This window comes from Indicator indicator, chromosome 25, assembly GCF_027791375.1.
Source record: "Indicator indicator isolate 239-I01 chromosome 25, UM_Iind_1.1, whole genome shotgun sequence".
Taxonomy (NCBI): Eukaryota; Metazoa; Chordata; class Aves; order Piciformes; family Indicatoridae; genus Indicator; species Indicator indicator.
The window spans coordinates 5,880,065-5,895,600 of NC_072034.1; the positions used below are offsets into that span (position 1 = coordinate 5,880,065).

The 15,536-nt window shown below is 41.8% G+C and overlaps 2 protein-coding genes across 2 annotated transcripts; one reads left to right on the plus strand and one right to left on the minus strand.

The window, feature by feature from the left end:
- Positions 1–389: 389 nt before the first annotated feature.
- RPL7L1 (ribosomal protein L7 like 1) lies at positions 390–4,565 on the plus strand. The gene is made up of 7 exons (XM_054392220.1): positions 390–481; positions 569–677; positions 2,404–2,567; positions 2,724–2,861; positions 3,118–3,227; positions 3,433–3,645; positions 3,878–4,565. The coding sequence occupies exons 1-6, from the start codon at positions 390–392 to the stop codon at positions 3,639–3,641; spliced, it is 822 nt and encodes a 273-aa protein (XP_054248195.1). The 3' UTR covers positions 3,642–3,645; positions 3,878–4,565.
- A 1,124-nt stretch (positions 4,566–5,689) lies between these two features.
- Positions 5,690–7,900, minus strand: MAD2L1 (mitotic arrest deficient 2 like 1). The gene is made up of 5 exons (XM_054392408.1): positions 7,825–7,900; positions 7,511–7,657; positions 7,233–7,353; positions 6,533–6,636; positions 5,690–5,862 (listed from the first exon to the last, which is right to left on the minus strand). The coding sequence occupies exons 1-5, from the start codon at positions 7,898–7,900 to the stop codon at positions 5,690–5,692; spliced, it is 621 nt and encodes a 206-aa protein (XP_054248383.1).
- Positions 7,901–15,536: the final 7,636 nt, after the last annotated feature.

The window sequence follows — 15,536 nt, forward strand, 5'->3', positions numbered from 1 at the left end:
GCAGGCCTGCTGCATTTGGGAGGGAATCCTCCTGGTGAAGCTCCCCAGGACATTCAGGAGCAGGGCTGAAAGTCAAGCTCCTTTGATGGGTTTTTTATCTCTCTAAGGCCTCCGGCGTAGTGAAATGTCTCTCTCACACCAGGAGAGTTGGAGAGACGGACACATCACAGCTTGAGTGTCTCCTGGAGGTGGCCGCAGAAGTTGTCTTGGAAGGCAGTTAGATCCACGGGCCACAGCTGTACCAGCGTGTTATTTTCGGAGAGCAAAATCGTCTCTTTGCTCCACGGTCACCGGCGAGTGAAGATAACAGATATGGGACAACGGGGGACACATAGACCTCGCTTAGACCTTCCCGTAATACCGTAACAGCGCCGCGCCCCGCCCCGCGCATGCGCGGCAGCGGCACCCGGCAAGATGGAGGAGGAGTGAGTGCGAGCGAGATGGTGGGGCCATATCCGCCGCCATCCGCGGGGAGTGTGTGGTCATGGGGCTGGGGGAGGCGGCGGGGGATTCTCGGGGGGTCCGGGTGTGGTGCTGCCTGATGTGACCGGCTTTTCCTGCCCCGCAGGCCAAAGCGGCGGATTCCGCTGGTTCCAGAGAACTTGCTGAAGAAGAGGAAGGCCTACCAGGCCATCAAGGCCACCCAGGCCAAGCAGGCGCTCCTCAACAAGCGGAAGGTAGGGGCTGGCCGCGGCGAGGTCCCCGGTGCGTGGAGGAGTTGGCGTTGTCCGTCCGTATGCGGGGTTTGGTCGGCTGGGAGAGCCTGGCCGTGAGGTGATGAAGTGTGGGGTGAATCTGAAGTGCTGCTTGTGTTTCAGGGGAGAGAACCGTAATTCCCTGCGGTTGTACAGATGAGTGAGAGGCTTATCAGCGAGGGGCTTGCCGGAGATGAGGAGGGAGGCAGCCGGTGTTGAGACTGTATCGTTAGTGATGATCCTCAGGGTTATCTCTGAGGGGAAGCTTGAGTTCAGAGCATCTTCCCCATCTGTCCAGAGCTCTGCAAAAGGACAAAATTCGGCTTCTTGTACTGAAACGCAAATTTATCGAAGCTGTACCTCATAGACCGGTGACTATCTGGGTACTTGTGTTTAAAACATAATGCTGCTGAGTTTGATGCTACCGTGAGGTTACTGTATCTGAAAAGTTCACCTTTGCTTTTCTGAGAGTGGGTTTCGAGTTAGCTGTCCCTAGATAAATCAAATGGCGCACAGATAGGTGATTGTGAAGCCTTTTTCGGCATGTAGTGTGACACACGTTGCTGATGTTTTCCGCAGTGTGTGGCTTCCAGCTGGCAGAGCACAGCAAACTTTTTTCTGTTCAGGATGTGAGACCTGTTCTGCTGAATCTCAGATAATATAGCAAATTCCTGCCTTGGAGTTGGATTAAAGCTTTCCCAGTGTATCTGTTTCTGTGGAATTGGTGGGATTATGTGCAAAACTTCTGCCATTTTTGTTAAATATAAATATATTACTGAACTTGCTGTATTTCCAAGGTGGAAGTGGAAACATAAGCAGTAATGTTAAATAGTCACTTCTTCAGAAAATTGCCTTAGAGATGAGATACTGATCAGGTCTGTCTGCTTCAAAAATTCATGCCATTTCATTGAATGATTTACAACGTGAAATAGAACAGAAGACACATAATATTTGATTCTTTAAATTAAAATGGCCTAATAATTTAGCCAGTAAAGTATCTAAATTATTACTGGTAAGTACCATGCACATTCAGCTCCTATTCATATGAGAAAGCTCTGTGATGTAGGTGGGTGTACTTGCTCTTGAGCCAATGATAGGTATTTAAACATCTTTCTAACTGGAAAAAACCCTGCATATTTCCCTGTAATTCTGAAAAGATGTTTTTTTTTTGAAGTGAGCTGGATGTTCTGTGTTCAAATTAGTAATACTTAATAGTTATTTGAACACTTGGGTATTCTGTTGCATGTGTGCCCTTACAGAAAAGGACTCTATTTAAACTCAGGTACTTTCTGTTGAATTGTAACTTTGGGTCACTTTGGTATTGCTGAAGCATCTGTTTTACCCAGATGTTGTTACTGGTTTTCCCAGTGTTTGGCTCAGCTGTGTATGTAGTTGTGAAGATCTGTCTGTGGCTGCAAATGATCACATGTGCCTAGATGTGTCTTGGGTCTTGCTGGTTTTCCTAATTGGTTATTTTCCTGAGGAAAACCTCCTTATTCACTGTTCAGAAATTCTAGCTAGCTGCTTGTAAATTCGTATATTGTTTCTCTGTTGTCTTCATTACGCTTAAGTTATCACATTTATTTTCTTCCAACTGCTGCCAAAGCTGAGTCATTATCAAGTTCTAAATTTCACTTGGCCTTTGAGATGCAAACCTCCATGGCTATTGTGTTGGGACGGTGATAATTTCTTATGCTTTTCTTTTTAGCTCCAGAGAGGGAAACAAATCCAGTTCAAACGACTTGAGGCTTTTGTACGAGATTCATGGCGCAAGCACCGAGATGTCACCCGGCTGAGGCGCATGGAACAGAGACCTGGGCAGGCAGTTCTACCTCAGGAGCACAAACTAGCTTTTGCTGTACGGATTGCAGAGTAAGAAGCTTCTGTTACTCTTTGCCTTTGTTATTCTTGCTATTTGTAGCTGTCACATAATTTCTAAGCAAAGGAAGATCTCTTTACAGGTAATCTGAGAGCTTTTGTTGCTGTATTAGAGCAACATGGTAACTAATAGTATTTTTCTACACTCAGCATTAAGGGAGTGAGTAGGAGGGTCAGAAGAGTGATTGACCTGCTGCGGCTGAAGAAAAATTACACTGGAATATTTGTTAAACTGACTCCTTTATCGCTGAAGATGCTGCAGGTTGTGGAACCTTATATTGCATGGGGGTAAGTACCAGTCCCGTGATTTGGTAGCAGTTTGCATGTAGATACCAGTTTTTGATAGTCCATCTGGTATCACAAACCTAGGGGTGGCTTTTCCAGTAACACTCAAAATTTTGTCAATTTTTTATCTGAAACCTGTTATTATCCCTTTTCTCATTGTTCTAAACATGAGTTGGTTAGTTTCCCACCTCTACAAAGTAGTAGGGTTAGACTTCCCACTGACTCTGCATTACAGAATCCGATTCTTGTTTTTATACAGACATCCTAACCTGAAATCTGTACGAGAGCTCATCCTGAAACGAGGCCAAACCAAGATCAAGAGAAAGAGGATACCTCTGACAGACAATAAGCTGATAGAGGAACATTTAGGTGAGCAAGATGAGGAAATGAATCAAGGAAAGAGGTAGATACGGAGAATTTGTAACCTGACCTGAAAGGGAGTGGAGGATCTCTATATAGAGGACTGGCAATTCTGGAGTAGTATGAGGAAGTACAGTACAGTTGAACATCTTGTGTTTATATGGAGGCTTTTTGTTGTTTTGTTGGAGTTTACTAATTATTTTTTGTTCTGCAGGGGGCTGTGGTATTATTTGCCTGGAAGATCTTATTCATGAAATCTATTCGGCTGGGAAGAGCTTCAAGAGAGTCACGAACTTTCTGTGCCCATTCCATCTGTCGGTGGCTCGCCACGCTTCACGTAACAAAGTGGGTTTCCTCAAGGAGATGGGCAAGCCTGGCTTCAGAGGTGAAGCCATCAACCAGATCATCCGGCAGCTGAACTAGTCAGGTGAGGAACACCTTTATGTAACTTCTTATCCTTTACCTGGTTTCCTAAGAGCTGTACTGCCATCAGAGATGAAGGGGGGCTCCTTTGCTTTTGATTCTTTACAGAATATCCTCAAGTTAAGGGAAGCTAGTCTTGGTCCCATCAGGGATCAGCAAATCCTCTTGGACACCTCCATAAAGACTTGACTGCTGGGACATTGCAGTAATGCGAGTGCTTTTTCTTTGTTCTGCAGGGTCTTTGTGAAAACTTCAGGATTTGCAGCCTGTGCCTTTTCACATGTGTTTTCTGTGGATGTAATTGCTATGCAAGGATATACTAGATCTTGATTGTTGGTGCCTCTATGAAAGAAGTTAAAAATACAGGGATGATGATGGCGATGGACTTGGAGCTGGTCCTTCTTAAAGTATTTGGTAGAAGAAAGAACTTGAACTTCCAGGAGCAACAATGCAACTTCTGCATCTCTGAAAAACAAGAGTTTTAATTTTTTTTTCTTTTACACTCGTTACTGCTGGCTCTCTGGCAGTCACCTCCTCATCTTGGATGTGGTGTAAAGCAGCAGTGGTCAGTTCCTGATTTAAATTTTGGTTTCAGTTGACTCACACTTGCTACTTTCATCCAGTCCTGCTGTGGAGTGATTGACCACCTTGAAGCACACCTCCATCTAGGTGTAAAGGGTTAGTGCAGTCACCTGTTCAAGACCAGTGTTGAGAGTTAGAAGACACTAGGCATTCCTCTCCTTACTGCAGTGCAAGCCCAAGTAGTGAAAATTGTAATTTTATGTAATTATTTTTTTAAGTATCAAGGTGGTATTTATTTTAAAAAGGCAGACTTTTCACATCCACTAGTCTGGGAGTGAGGAAGAAAAATAATTCCTGGTAGGAAAGCCCAGAAAACTCTGTAATAGAGTGGTGGAATCCATGTAATCAATGCTTTTAAAATAAACTTTTTTGATTGTTCTGTTGTAAGAGGAAGAGTTGTACATAACTTTGAAAGAGTGGGAAAAGTTAAATACACTGAAGCAAATGTGATGAATGAAATTAACAAAAAAATGGAAGAGCCTCCAAGTTCTATTAATATAGTTCTATTAATAGGGCTCCAGTACAAAAATGTGAAGAACACATGAGAGTCCTGTGTTAGCAGGAAGGCTGTGCTTAATCTTTAGGTCATTGTGACTATACTGTTATTTGAAGAGTGAAGTGGGGCAAAAATCCATGAATGGATTTCATATTGAGTCTACCACACCTGTTTTGAGGCTTAGAGGAAATGGTTTGAGTAACAAGGAAGGAGGATACCCTTAAGGTATTAGTTCCATGACAGTTACAAACTAAGATACAGCATTTATAAAACCATCTAAAGTGAAGTACTACAGATTGAATTAAAGAGCACTATACAACTTTATTCTGCAAAAACAAGACTACAAACATAGAAAATGCTTGACAGACACTAGAAACATACACAGAGAACATCACCAGAGTCCAACACTCATTAATGTACAAGGCTTCATATATATAACGTTTTCCTGACAACCAGCTGCTTTCATTGTAAAGAGGTACAAGTACTTGAGAATTGTTCTGTTCATTCATCCTGGCCTTGATCCTGACAATGGAATAGCCCAGCCTTTTAGCATGAAGAATTGGCACTTCAGGAGTGAGATTTTTTTTTTTTTTTAGTGCCAGAGAGAACTTAAACCTGCTAATAGCATGCAGTTTGTAATAATCTTAAAATACTAAATTACAGAATCTGAAGGCAATTCTAGCATTTAACTCTGGATTGAGACAGTTTTTTCTAGTGAATGTGGTAGTTTAACACACCATTAGTTTAGCTGATAGTTAAGAATGGAAGTACTGTTAAAATACCTCATTTAGACCTCTTTAAAATCAATGCCAGCACAGTCTAGTGTTACATCACATTATCATAAACATGGTGCCTTTTTGTCTGTTTCATGCTTCAGCCGAGCAACAATAATGATGTGTTCAGGGCATAGCAGCACTTTAAACAGAAACTATACAAGATGACAGGGTATATACAACCCCCCTGCAGTGTCTCAGGGGAAGGAATCCTTTTTGTAAGCCACCATGCTGTTTACTTTATGGATTGTGGTAGTGAAGGAACGAAGACGAACCTCTTCTGAATTGGCTATGAATTGTGGTCCTGATTCTTCCCACTTTTCTGGCACTGCCAAATCTTTATCTGTGTATATCAGCAAGTCAAAGGCACCTGTAAGCAAGTGGGAACAAATAGTGTGTAAGGAGATCTTCTAGATGATGAAATAGGTAGTCAGTAATTACACTTATAATGTAAAAAGAAATAGTCAAAACATGAAAAGTCCTTATTATGTTCATGTGTAGCCATTTAAGTTTACTCAAATGAGTGTGATGGGAATGTTTTAAACATTGAAATGCAGTGAAGCAGAGCTCTGTGAGTTCAGTTACTTACACAAGCCTGTCCACAGATAATCAAAAAATTTTACTATAAAAACCTCACATCCCTCAGAATACACATAAAAGTTAAAGTTAGCTAAGCCACCCTGCATTGTATCCATTTGAAAGTAGACAACCTCTAAAACCCAGATGTCAAGCATTTGGTGGAAAAATTGCCACTAGTTCCTTTAAATGAAATCTCTCCAAGTTCATTAATGAGAGATGCAAGAAACACTATATAACTCTTAAAAGTATGCCATCCAGTATGTTTTCCATAGCTCACACAGCTGTGAAAGACATGACACAGACCTAGTAACAAAGTGCTGTCTCAGAAATGTGATAGTATACGATGTGTACTAATTAAAAAAGCCCAGAAAATTAGCAGAAAGGATTTTCTAAGATAGAAACATTGTTGAGGTTTTCCAAAACAAGGCTTTGATTTCTTCAATGAAGTTATGAGTACTCACAAGCGGTTTCCAACAGTGGCAGAAAAGTTACTGTGGCAGTTATTTGTCTAATGACAGATCGAATTTCATCCTGAATAATTTTCTGAGATTTTTCTCGTGGTGCACTGGGAAAAAAAAAAGAAAGCTGTTACAAAGCTTCTACTATACTGAGACTCTACTGTTCTATTAGGCACTATTGGTCTCTTTGCTATAGGTTTTTTTTGTAGGAGTGAAACTCTTAAGCCCTAGGCAGACAGGCTTAGAAAAATGTAAGTGATAGCTGGTTTCCCTTTATTAGTGAAGCTTCACAGAATGTGTAAGAAATGTTACTTACTCTGTCTAGAATAGATGAGAACAATTTTGCACAACACGAAAGCAGTAAGTTCTTTAAGGCATGTACCCTATACAGGATTTTATATACTTTGTTGAAGATTAAAAATCAAGCTTTGAGCTGATGCTTTAAAAAGATGTCAGCACCTGAGGATTATGCCTGCTTCACTCTTGCTTCAAACTACGACCAGTTTACAGACTAACAAAAGGAACAGCAATAAGAAAGGCAGCAGAAGTTTAGTGAAGTCTGAAGGAACATCCTCCAAGCTCACACCAACTAAAGGCTGTCTCAGTCACGCAGGAAATAGAGCGGTGTTAACGCCCACAACGTTTATTGCACCTATACAGCTCCTACAGGAAAGAGCAGGCATAGATAAACACTGATACTCACCTCTCATCCTTCGCAGTTTTGTCACACTCGATGTCAAACTGCCACCTTTCCAGAACCTCATTGTTTTCGATACTCGAGATCACCACCACCAAGCGCTGCACAATGCACTTGTAAAGCCACTCTGAAAGAAGCCACAGTAGTTACTTGCAGCGCGAGGAAGAAGTAGCATCAGAGCTATACCAAGGAGAGCAGAGCAGCCTCCCGCCAGCGGCAGCACTCTGGCGGTTTGCAAGAACCCCCTCAGCTCCCCAGCCCGGTCGCACCCCGCGCCCTGCCACCTTTCATCTGTTCCACTACGTTGTTGAGGTAATTCTTCAGCTCGGGATCGGTGGTGACGAGGAGGGTGAGCCCGTACTTTTGGACGCGGGTAAAGGTCTCTGGGGGGTAGATTCCCCGCTGGTAGAGGATGCTGTTGATTCCATAGGCTGCAACACGCGGGGTGGGGGGGAGCAGAAAGGAATGAAGAAATGCGCGAGGCGGTCATGTGACCCCGCTAGAGGCCTACCAGCCGCCCGCCTGTACACCTGTCCTCCTTCCCTCCCTCCTTCCTTCCTTCCTTCCACCCACCCCGATCGCCCTCTCGTCCCCTTACAGAAGAACTCGGCGACGATCTCGGCGCTGCCGCGCAAGGTGATACCCTGCTGCTCCCGGCTGCCCTGCCTAGCCATGGAGGCTACGCGCCCACCGCTTCCCGCCGCCCGCTTCAAATCGAGCCACGCCCCTTCCTTCCTCCTTGGCCCGCGCCGCGCACGCGCGCCAGCCCCCTCCGCGTGAGCCCCCCTCCGCGTGAGCCAGCCTCCTCCGCGTGCGCCGGCCGTTAGCGGGAGGGGCGCGAGTCCCCTTAGCGTCTGTGGGGAGGGCGGGTTGCTGTCGGGAACAGTCCGGAATGGCCCGCCCCGCCCCGCCCCGCTCCTCCCCGCCCCGCTCCTCCCCGCCCCGCTCCTCCCCGCTGTCGCCGGTAGAAGGGGCGCTGTTGGGTGCGCGTTTGGCAGCTGCCCGTTAGAATGAAAAGGGATTTTCGTGTTAAGTTGCCCACCAACTCTCAGTGTCGCTTGCGCGGGGCAGAGCCGTCCCGTGGCGAGGCTGAGAGGAGCAAAGAGATCGCCAGGGAAATGCTGTTGGCGTTTCAGGATTTATTTAGATCCGTTCGTCCGTGTGAAGGAACTTGTGAACTTAAAAGTGGTCTTTTCCAGGTACGAATGAGATGAAGCAAGTACCTCATTGATGGGTGATTTTTGGTAGGATTCACTATGTAAATCACAGAGTGGCTGTCTGAAAGAAAAACGGCCTATCCCGCAAGCGCTGTGCGGGCAGAACCTGGGGAAGCAGGATGAAACAAGACACTTCTATCTTAAACGCGAGAGACAGTGGGTAACACCAAAAAAAGGGATTAAGGAGCAGGCAGGAAGAACCTGGGGAAAGCAAGATGAAACAGATGCTTTCTTCTTGAATCCATAGGCTAGTGGGTAACACAAAATGAAAGGGGTTAAGTATTTAGAAAGGCAGGGAGGCCACAAGCTCACCTCTGGGCATAACCACCCTTGCTGTCAGGCTGCCGCAGTGAAGGGCTCTTTCCTCAAAACACTTCAATCCTGTTATTACAGAGACAACAAGGAAGACACTGCAACTAGCGGTGGCTAGCAAGTGGAGAAAGCTGGTGGAGGTTAGCAGGAAAGACGGACCAAGCGAAACAGCAAGTAAGTGTTAAGATACTTAAACAGTATCATCAAGAAAGGAAGCTGTAGTCTGCTGGGATAGGAAGCCGGTGGCCAGCTATCAGCAGATAATACCAACTAATACACGTGTCAGTGGTAAGTGGAAAGTGAATGGAGTTGTTGAGCATGGAAGAGCTGCAAATAAAACTCTTCCCTGAATATGATTATTCTGAAGTATCTGGAATGAATAGATGTGACCATCTAAGACAAACCTTTTAGATGACCATATTGACCCTGAAAAGAATTTGCCTTAAAATGAAGTGACATTCAAACCGCAAGTGTTTAAAGCCTAGGATAAAAACTGTACGGTCGTTACACAGTGCAATAGGCCAGCTGCTAAAAGAGTGAACTGATGACGTGGTTGCTTATTTTGTTGTAATAAAAGACTTCCTGTTGGTTCCAATTTTTGATCCGAGAGGAAGCAGTTTGTTTCAGGGGTCATACTGCTGTGATTAAAACATGTAGCATAGTCCTGAAATCATGTGAAGTTGTTCTGAAAAGGTCAATGATTTAGTTATTAACCTAGAAAACTTAATTCTGTGTCTGGATCACTAGTGATTATGTTATACATTATTAATCTGACTAAAAGGTTTTCTTGAGTAAGAGTGGTGTATTTTGAAGCCTATTGTAATGGAAGCATTTTTCATCTGAAGCCCAGCTTTTAGAATCTAGATTGTGGTAGGTATCAGCTATTTTGTTTCAGACTTTATGTACTGTCCTGCTCTTACTTATCTATCTTAAAACGGCCTCAACCCCCTTTTTGTGGGTTGTTGTTTTGTTTATTCCACTGAGATTTTTGGAGAGTTCCTCTTTTTTGTGATAAATGCAAGAGCCTGAAGGCCCTGATGCATGAAACCAGGCAAGAAAAGTTGAGCTTATGATTAATATTTACACATTTCTCCTCCAGCTGTTTTACTGTTAAAAACAAATGGAAGAAAAAATCCAAATGTTCTTTGTTTACCAAATTCATTTCACTGTGTTTCAGCATAGATGGCTTGAAGATCTGTTGTTGATAGGACAGAGTAGATAAGCTTATTAACAACAGACTTAATTGCATTTTCTTCATTTCTCCCAAGATTCTTCTGGGAGGCATTGAGAGGTGGTGATCCCCAGAAGCTCTGTTAAGGCCATAAACTTCCTTCAGTGAACCTGGTACATGGTATTTCACTGAGTTATGGGTCACTTTCCTATACCCAGTTCTGTATTGAAGTTAACACTGGTTTCTGCCCTGATGTACCCTCCCCCCTAAAAAAACCAAACCAAATCAAAACACAACCACCCCAAAATCAACTTTTGCATTTTTGAATTTTAATTTTTATTTCTCTTTAGGGAAATACAATTCCCTTTTATAATGTGTCACTACTTTTATTTACATTTCTTATATATGCTGCAGTGTAGTCTAATAGTAAAAGCTGCATATTGTCAGTAGTTCTGCATTTCTTTAGTGTGCAGAGGTCCTAATATTTTTTCTTTGTCTTTTAACACATTATTTTTCAGTGGAAAATTCATTAGTTTGGAAAAGTTCAGCCTTCTAAGTCCATGAAGTAATGCCTGCCTTTTTCTTAACTTCTGTATTTCTTCTACTAGAATATTCTTAAATTTTACCTCTCTTTTTCTTCTCATGTCATCAAGATGTTCCTCTCCTTGCATGAAGGTTTAATTATTTGATAATGTGTGTTCACTACGTTTCCCTTCACATTGGATTTTCTCGTCTTTGTTCTCCTGTTACAAACGCTAAGCTCTGCCACACTTGTCTTCATTTTTTTCAGTTCATTTAGGTTGGTGTCACTCAGGTTCTCTGCCAGGCCAATTCAATATCCCCTGGAATGGGTGTTCTCTGTCATGTAACTAATCTGCAGTCACCATAGACCATAGTCCAGTCCAGTGTGATGGAGACATGTGTAAGAGTCCTTTTGTCATGTTGCTGCACGGGTGTGCTCCACGTGGTGATGACACCTATAGTTTAGGGCACATGGCAGGAGGAGGGCTGCAGGGCTCTTGCAAGGAAAAACAGCAGGGAGACTGCTGTGGGTTAGTGGATGATTTGTGTAGCTGACAGACTGCTTCCTGACCAGCTCTGAGGGATCTCCAGAACGAAGATGACAGGTTGAGTTATATGTTCTGGCATACCAGGAGCTGGCTATCCTTGCTTTAATTATTTCATGCTAAATCCTTAATTTTCATAAGGAATGTGAAAGCCCAGTTGTATTTAATTTAAGTCCCCTAACGATTCTCTAGTCATTGCTGTTTCTCAGTTATAGCTTGATGTAATGATAGAATGTTTTTGATTCTTTTTCTGTAGAAGGAAATGTCCCATTTAGCTTGGCTTTTCTGCAACATTTAATGATTGCTTCCCCACGGGAATTATCAGTGAACCTGGGACAATCCAAATCACTGATATGCCATCACTTTTTTTAATAGCTACCCAGGTCACTTTCCCATAGTCATTCAACAGACAAGAAGACGTAGTCTACTTGCACAGTTCATTCTCCTTTTTTTTCTTTACCCTCTGGGTGGTGTGGACAGGTCTCTCAGCATAGCAAAACAGCCTATAAAATGAAAGTTCTGTTTGCTACAAAAGCCCATTTCACATTAATAAATTGTCACATTAAGCCTCAATGAAACCAGTTTTTCCTGTGGGAGAAAGGAAATCTTACCATGTCTTAATGCCTGCCTTTTCTAGTAGATCTTAAGCTCTTTTGAGTCTTTTCTTCCCACACTGTAGGAGGAGATTCTGCCCTTATAAGCTCATATTAACTTTTTTGTGTTCTTCCCTCATATTTTCTGTGCAGTGCCTTGATTCTCCTTAGGGTTTTAAGAATGCTGTCCCTCTCTGGAGCTGCCAGCACTCAGAATTCATGGCAGGTGTTAATCTCATTCTTTCTCTACAGGTTAGATGTGTTGATTCCTCCTTCCTCAGCCCAGCTTGTGCTATTTGTAGGTCGGATGCTGGATGAGGCAGGTCTCAGTTGGCTGAGCTGCCAAGATTTGTAGTGAAACTGTTAACTTTTATGTATCAGCTGTGTAGTTTCTGTGCTGTATGGGAGTGTGACATTTGGGTGGGTCCCAGGAAAAGCTTTCCCTGCACCTAGGGTAGGCCACCAGCACTGTCAAGACCTGTCACCATTCCTTTATGTAAGAGGTTGTGTTTTTTGGGTTTTTTTTAAAATCTTTAAATCACTTTCCTGTGATTTAAAGTACCTTGCATCAGCTGTCAAAATACATATAACATTGCATTTCAAGTTGGCTAAGACTATTTTTAAAAACATAAAACATGGGCTATTATGACAAATTAAAATACTGTATTTTTTCACTAACTGCAATGAGAGTGGTGCAACGAGGTAAGATTATTCTGAATTTTAAGTATCTGTTGAAAGAAATTGATTATAAAATCATAGAATCATTTCAGTTAGAAAATACACGTTGACCCAATACCACTGTGGCCATAAAACCACATTCTGAGGTGCCATGTCTAGGCATTTTTTGAACACCCGTCGAGGATGGTGACTCCAACACCTCCCTGGGCAGGTTGTTCCAATGCCTGACCAGACTTTTCCTAATATCCAAACTAAATCTCCCCTGGTGCAACTTCCCCCTCCCTGAAGACCTGGTGTTGTCTTAAGGGATACGTACTGATATTTTTGATGGTTTTACCTCTAAACTACCAGGAGATGGCACCAGGCACATATATTTTATCTGCACCCGTTCTGTTTAATCTTGCACTCCAGCCACTTCATGTTTCTGTTAATACTTTGGACAAGTTTTGGATGCATTTGCTAGTTTTAAAAACATTGTTCCAGAAGGAAGGAAATACTTGGTGTCAAGTTTTGCTGTTTACTTTTGTTGCTGTTGCACTAAAGAAAATTAAAGAAAATTGAACTGATGAGCAATGATTTTTAAATGTTTCAAGTGAAGACAGGAATCATTCTTTAGAATCAGAGCAGAACGTGAATGAGCTTTCTGTGCTTTGAAAACTCCATAGTATGTGATGATGTCATGTTACAGTGGTAATAAAATCCATTGAATCCCTTTACTACTTAATCCCCAACCTGCAGGCTGATAATTTGAAAGATGAATGTTAATCCATCCTGTCACATCTGAAGTTTCCTTATAAATAAATTAATGGAAAACTAGGAAGTTCTCAGGTAATTTAGACTTACTAACCCAGTACCTGAGTTTAGCTTTAAATTCAAAACAGGTCTTCTAAAGAACCCTAGAACAGATTTGGCAGTGGACATGTTGTACACTGTCACAGTGGGTCATCAGATAATGAGTAGATATACCTTAGTAGTACCATAAGGACTTTTGATAGGCTGCTGTTGTATGATTACAACATTAGATGACAACTGAAGCAAAAACAATAATTCCTTCATTTCATCTTGAAAATTAGAGTGTTTATTCACGTTTTTCTTTTTCTACAGTTAGGTCTCCAGGCAAATTAGGTGCCTTGCTGTTAGAATGATAGTAGTGAACAAAGACAAGCAAATTAGTGAAATTATTTCTCCTAAGTACCAGTCATCTTAAGAAAATGGTAAAGGATGACTTTCTCAATGAGATAGCTATTCCTGTATGGAAGGAGGAATGAATATAGTTTATTTCAAGAACAATATCCTTTTTCACATAGTATGAGAAATTTATGCATGCCTTTCTTTCTAAAATTGAAAGAACAAATGGCCATCAATGTGTCATGATTGTGAGATGAACTAAAATACTTAATGAGGCAGCCAGTGAGACTAAACCCTGAGCAGTTCTACTTCACCTCACTACCTGCACCTCTCACTGCATGTTGGCTGACTTCTAAACTTTCTACGATGTCTTCATCAGAATGGATCTGCTCTGTTGGTTAATAGCAGGAGAAACATGAGCAGTCTAGGACTCTTCAACATGGATTGTTGAAAATACTTTATCTGAAAATTAGGGCAGTATTTTTTTTCTAACGCTGATAGCTTAAATCAATCACAGAAGATGTCTTTGCGTAGAACAGCATTGAGCTAGATATGGGTTGTATAAGGTACAGCCCAAAGCTTATACAATTCCATTTTAAGTGTAAAGAAACTCCTCTCAATTCATCACATAGATCACATGAAAGGTGAAATGTCCTACTTCTTAATTGGTTTTTAATGACACTCATCAAGTAATGAATACTTTCTTAGAGTTTAGTCACTGATTTGTTCTCAGTCTGGCAGCCACTTAAGAAACCAAGGAAGACTATTTTGGATTCTGTTTGCATTTAAAAAAATCACTTAAGGGCAGACAGTGACTTGCAAAGGAGCTTGGAAAACAAATGAAGAAAGGATTTTTTAGTACCATTTGAATAAAATAATTTTATTTTCCAAGTCAAAGATCCCAGAAGGGCATGCTATTTGCTACTTGTTAGGTAAGTCAGCACTAGCAAAAATTTTAGTAGAAAAAACAGAGTGGAACAATATTTGAAAGTTCACATTAGTTATCTGTATCTCCTGCACAATGGATGGTCTCATCCAAACCTCATGATCTGATGCTGCTAGGAGTATAAAAATGGAAACCATATGGCTTAGTAATGTGAGTAGCAGTTTGATGCTAATTGTTCTTTACAGTCCCCCTCTCTTGAAATCTGATTTGAGTGAAAACATGGCATTATTGCAATAAGCAATGCCTTGTCTGTAATCTGACAGTTATTCAACAGGTAAACCAAGAGTAGATACTTATTCTAAGGTTGAGGTCATTCTTGTTACTGAGGAAAATCAATTGAGCTAACACAAAGTTGTACTTCGTTTGAGTTAGCTGAAGGATTTGCACATTCTTTGTTCTGATAACTTTCTTTAAGCCTTTAAAGATGTTAGTGAAGAAGTGGGTGTCAATACTGACCACCCAGTTACATTGAGGGGCCATCATTCCTTTGCTGTGCGCTTTGCTTTAGCTTCATAATGGCCCAGGATTTCTTTATTCAGTTACAAGCTCTCTGCAGGGACTGTGCTGCACAACTCTGCGATGACTTGACAGCCAGGTGACATTCTCCCTTGTGGCTACTGCCATGCTCACTGCCATCCTTTTGTTTGAGAGAGATGACAGTGATGATGTCCACATTCACTTATTAAATACTATGCTTTGAGAACAGTTGTCTAGCATTGAGAAGATTGAAGTTCAGTAACTTTTTCAACCCGGAGACGTCCAAACCTTCATCTCCTAGTCAGGGAAGAGTCCTTGTCATCAAGCTTTGGACCAGTTTGTCTGGGTGACACTCTTTATCCTATCTGTAATTGTGCCACAGAAAGAAAAAGAAAGTGAAAATCCATTTGAAGACAGAAAGGAAGAGTATGAGTTTTATTGGTCATACCTGGCAAAGAGATTCCTGAACCACAGTCCAGCTGCCAAATTAGTTTGTGCTTCACATACTTTATTTTCCATATAATTTCACTTTTCATAAGCTTTTCAGTACTGGTAAAATCTAAAGTTACACAGATTTCCTGCTCTGAATTAAACTCATGACAGAAAATCTCTTGGAATATTTATTTTTAATGCCTGATGCATTTGTTTATATGACATTTTCATTGTAAGCAATGTTAAAAAACCCACACACAGAAGGATCTCGGTGGGAAACAGTAATAAA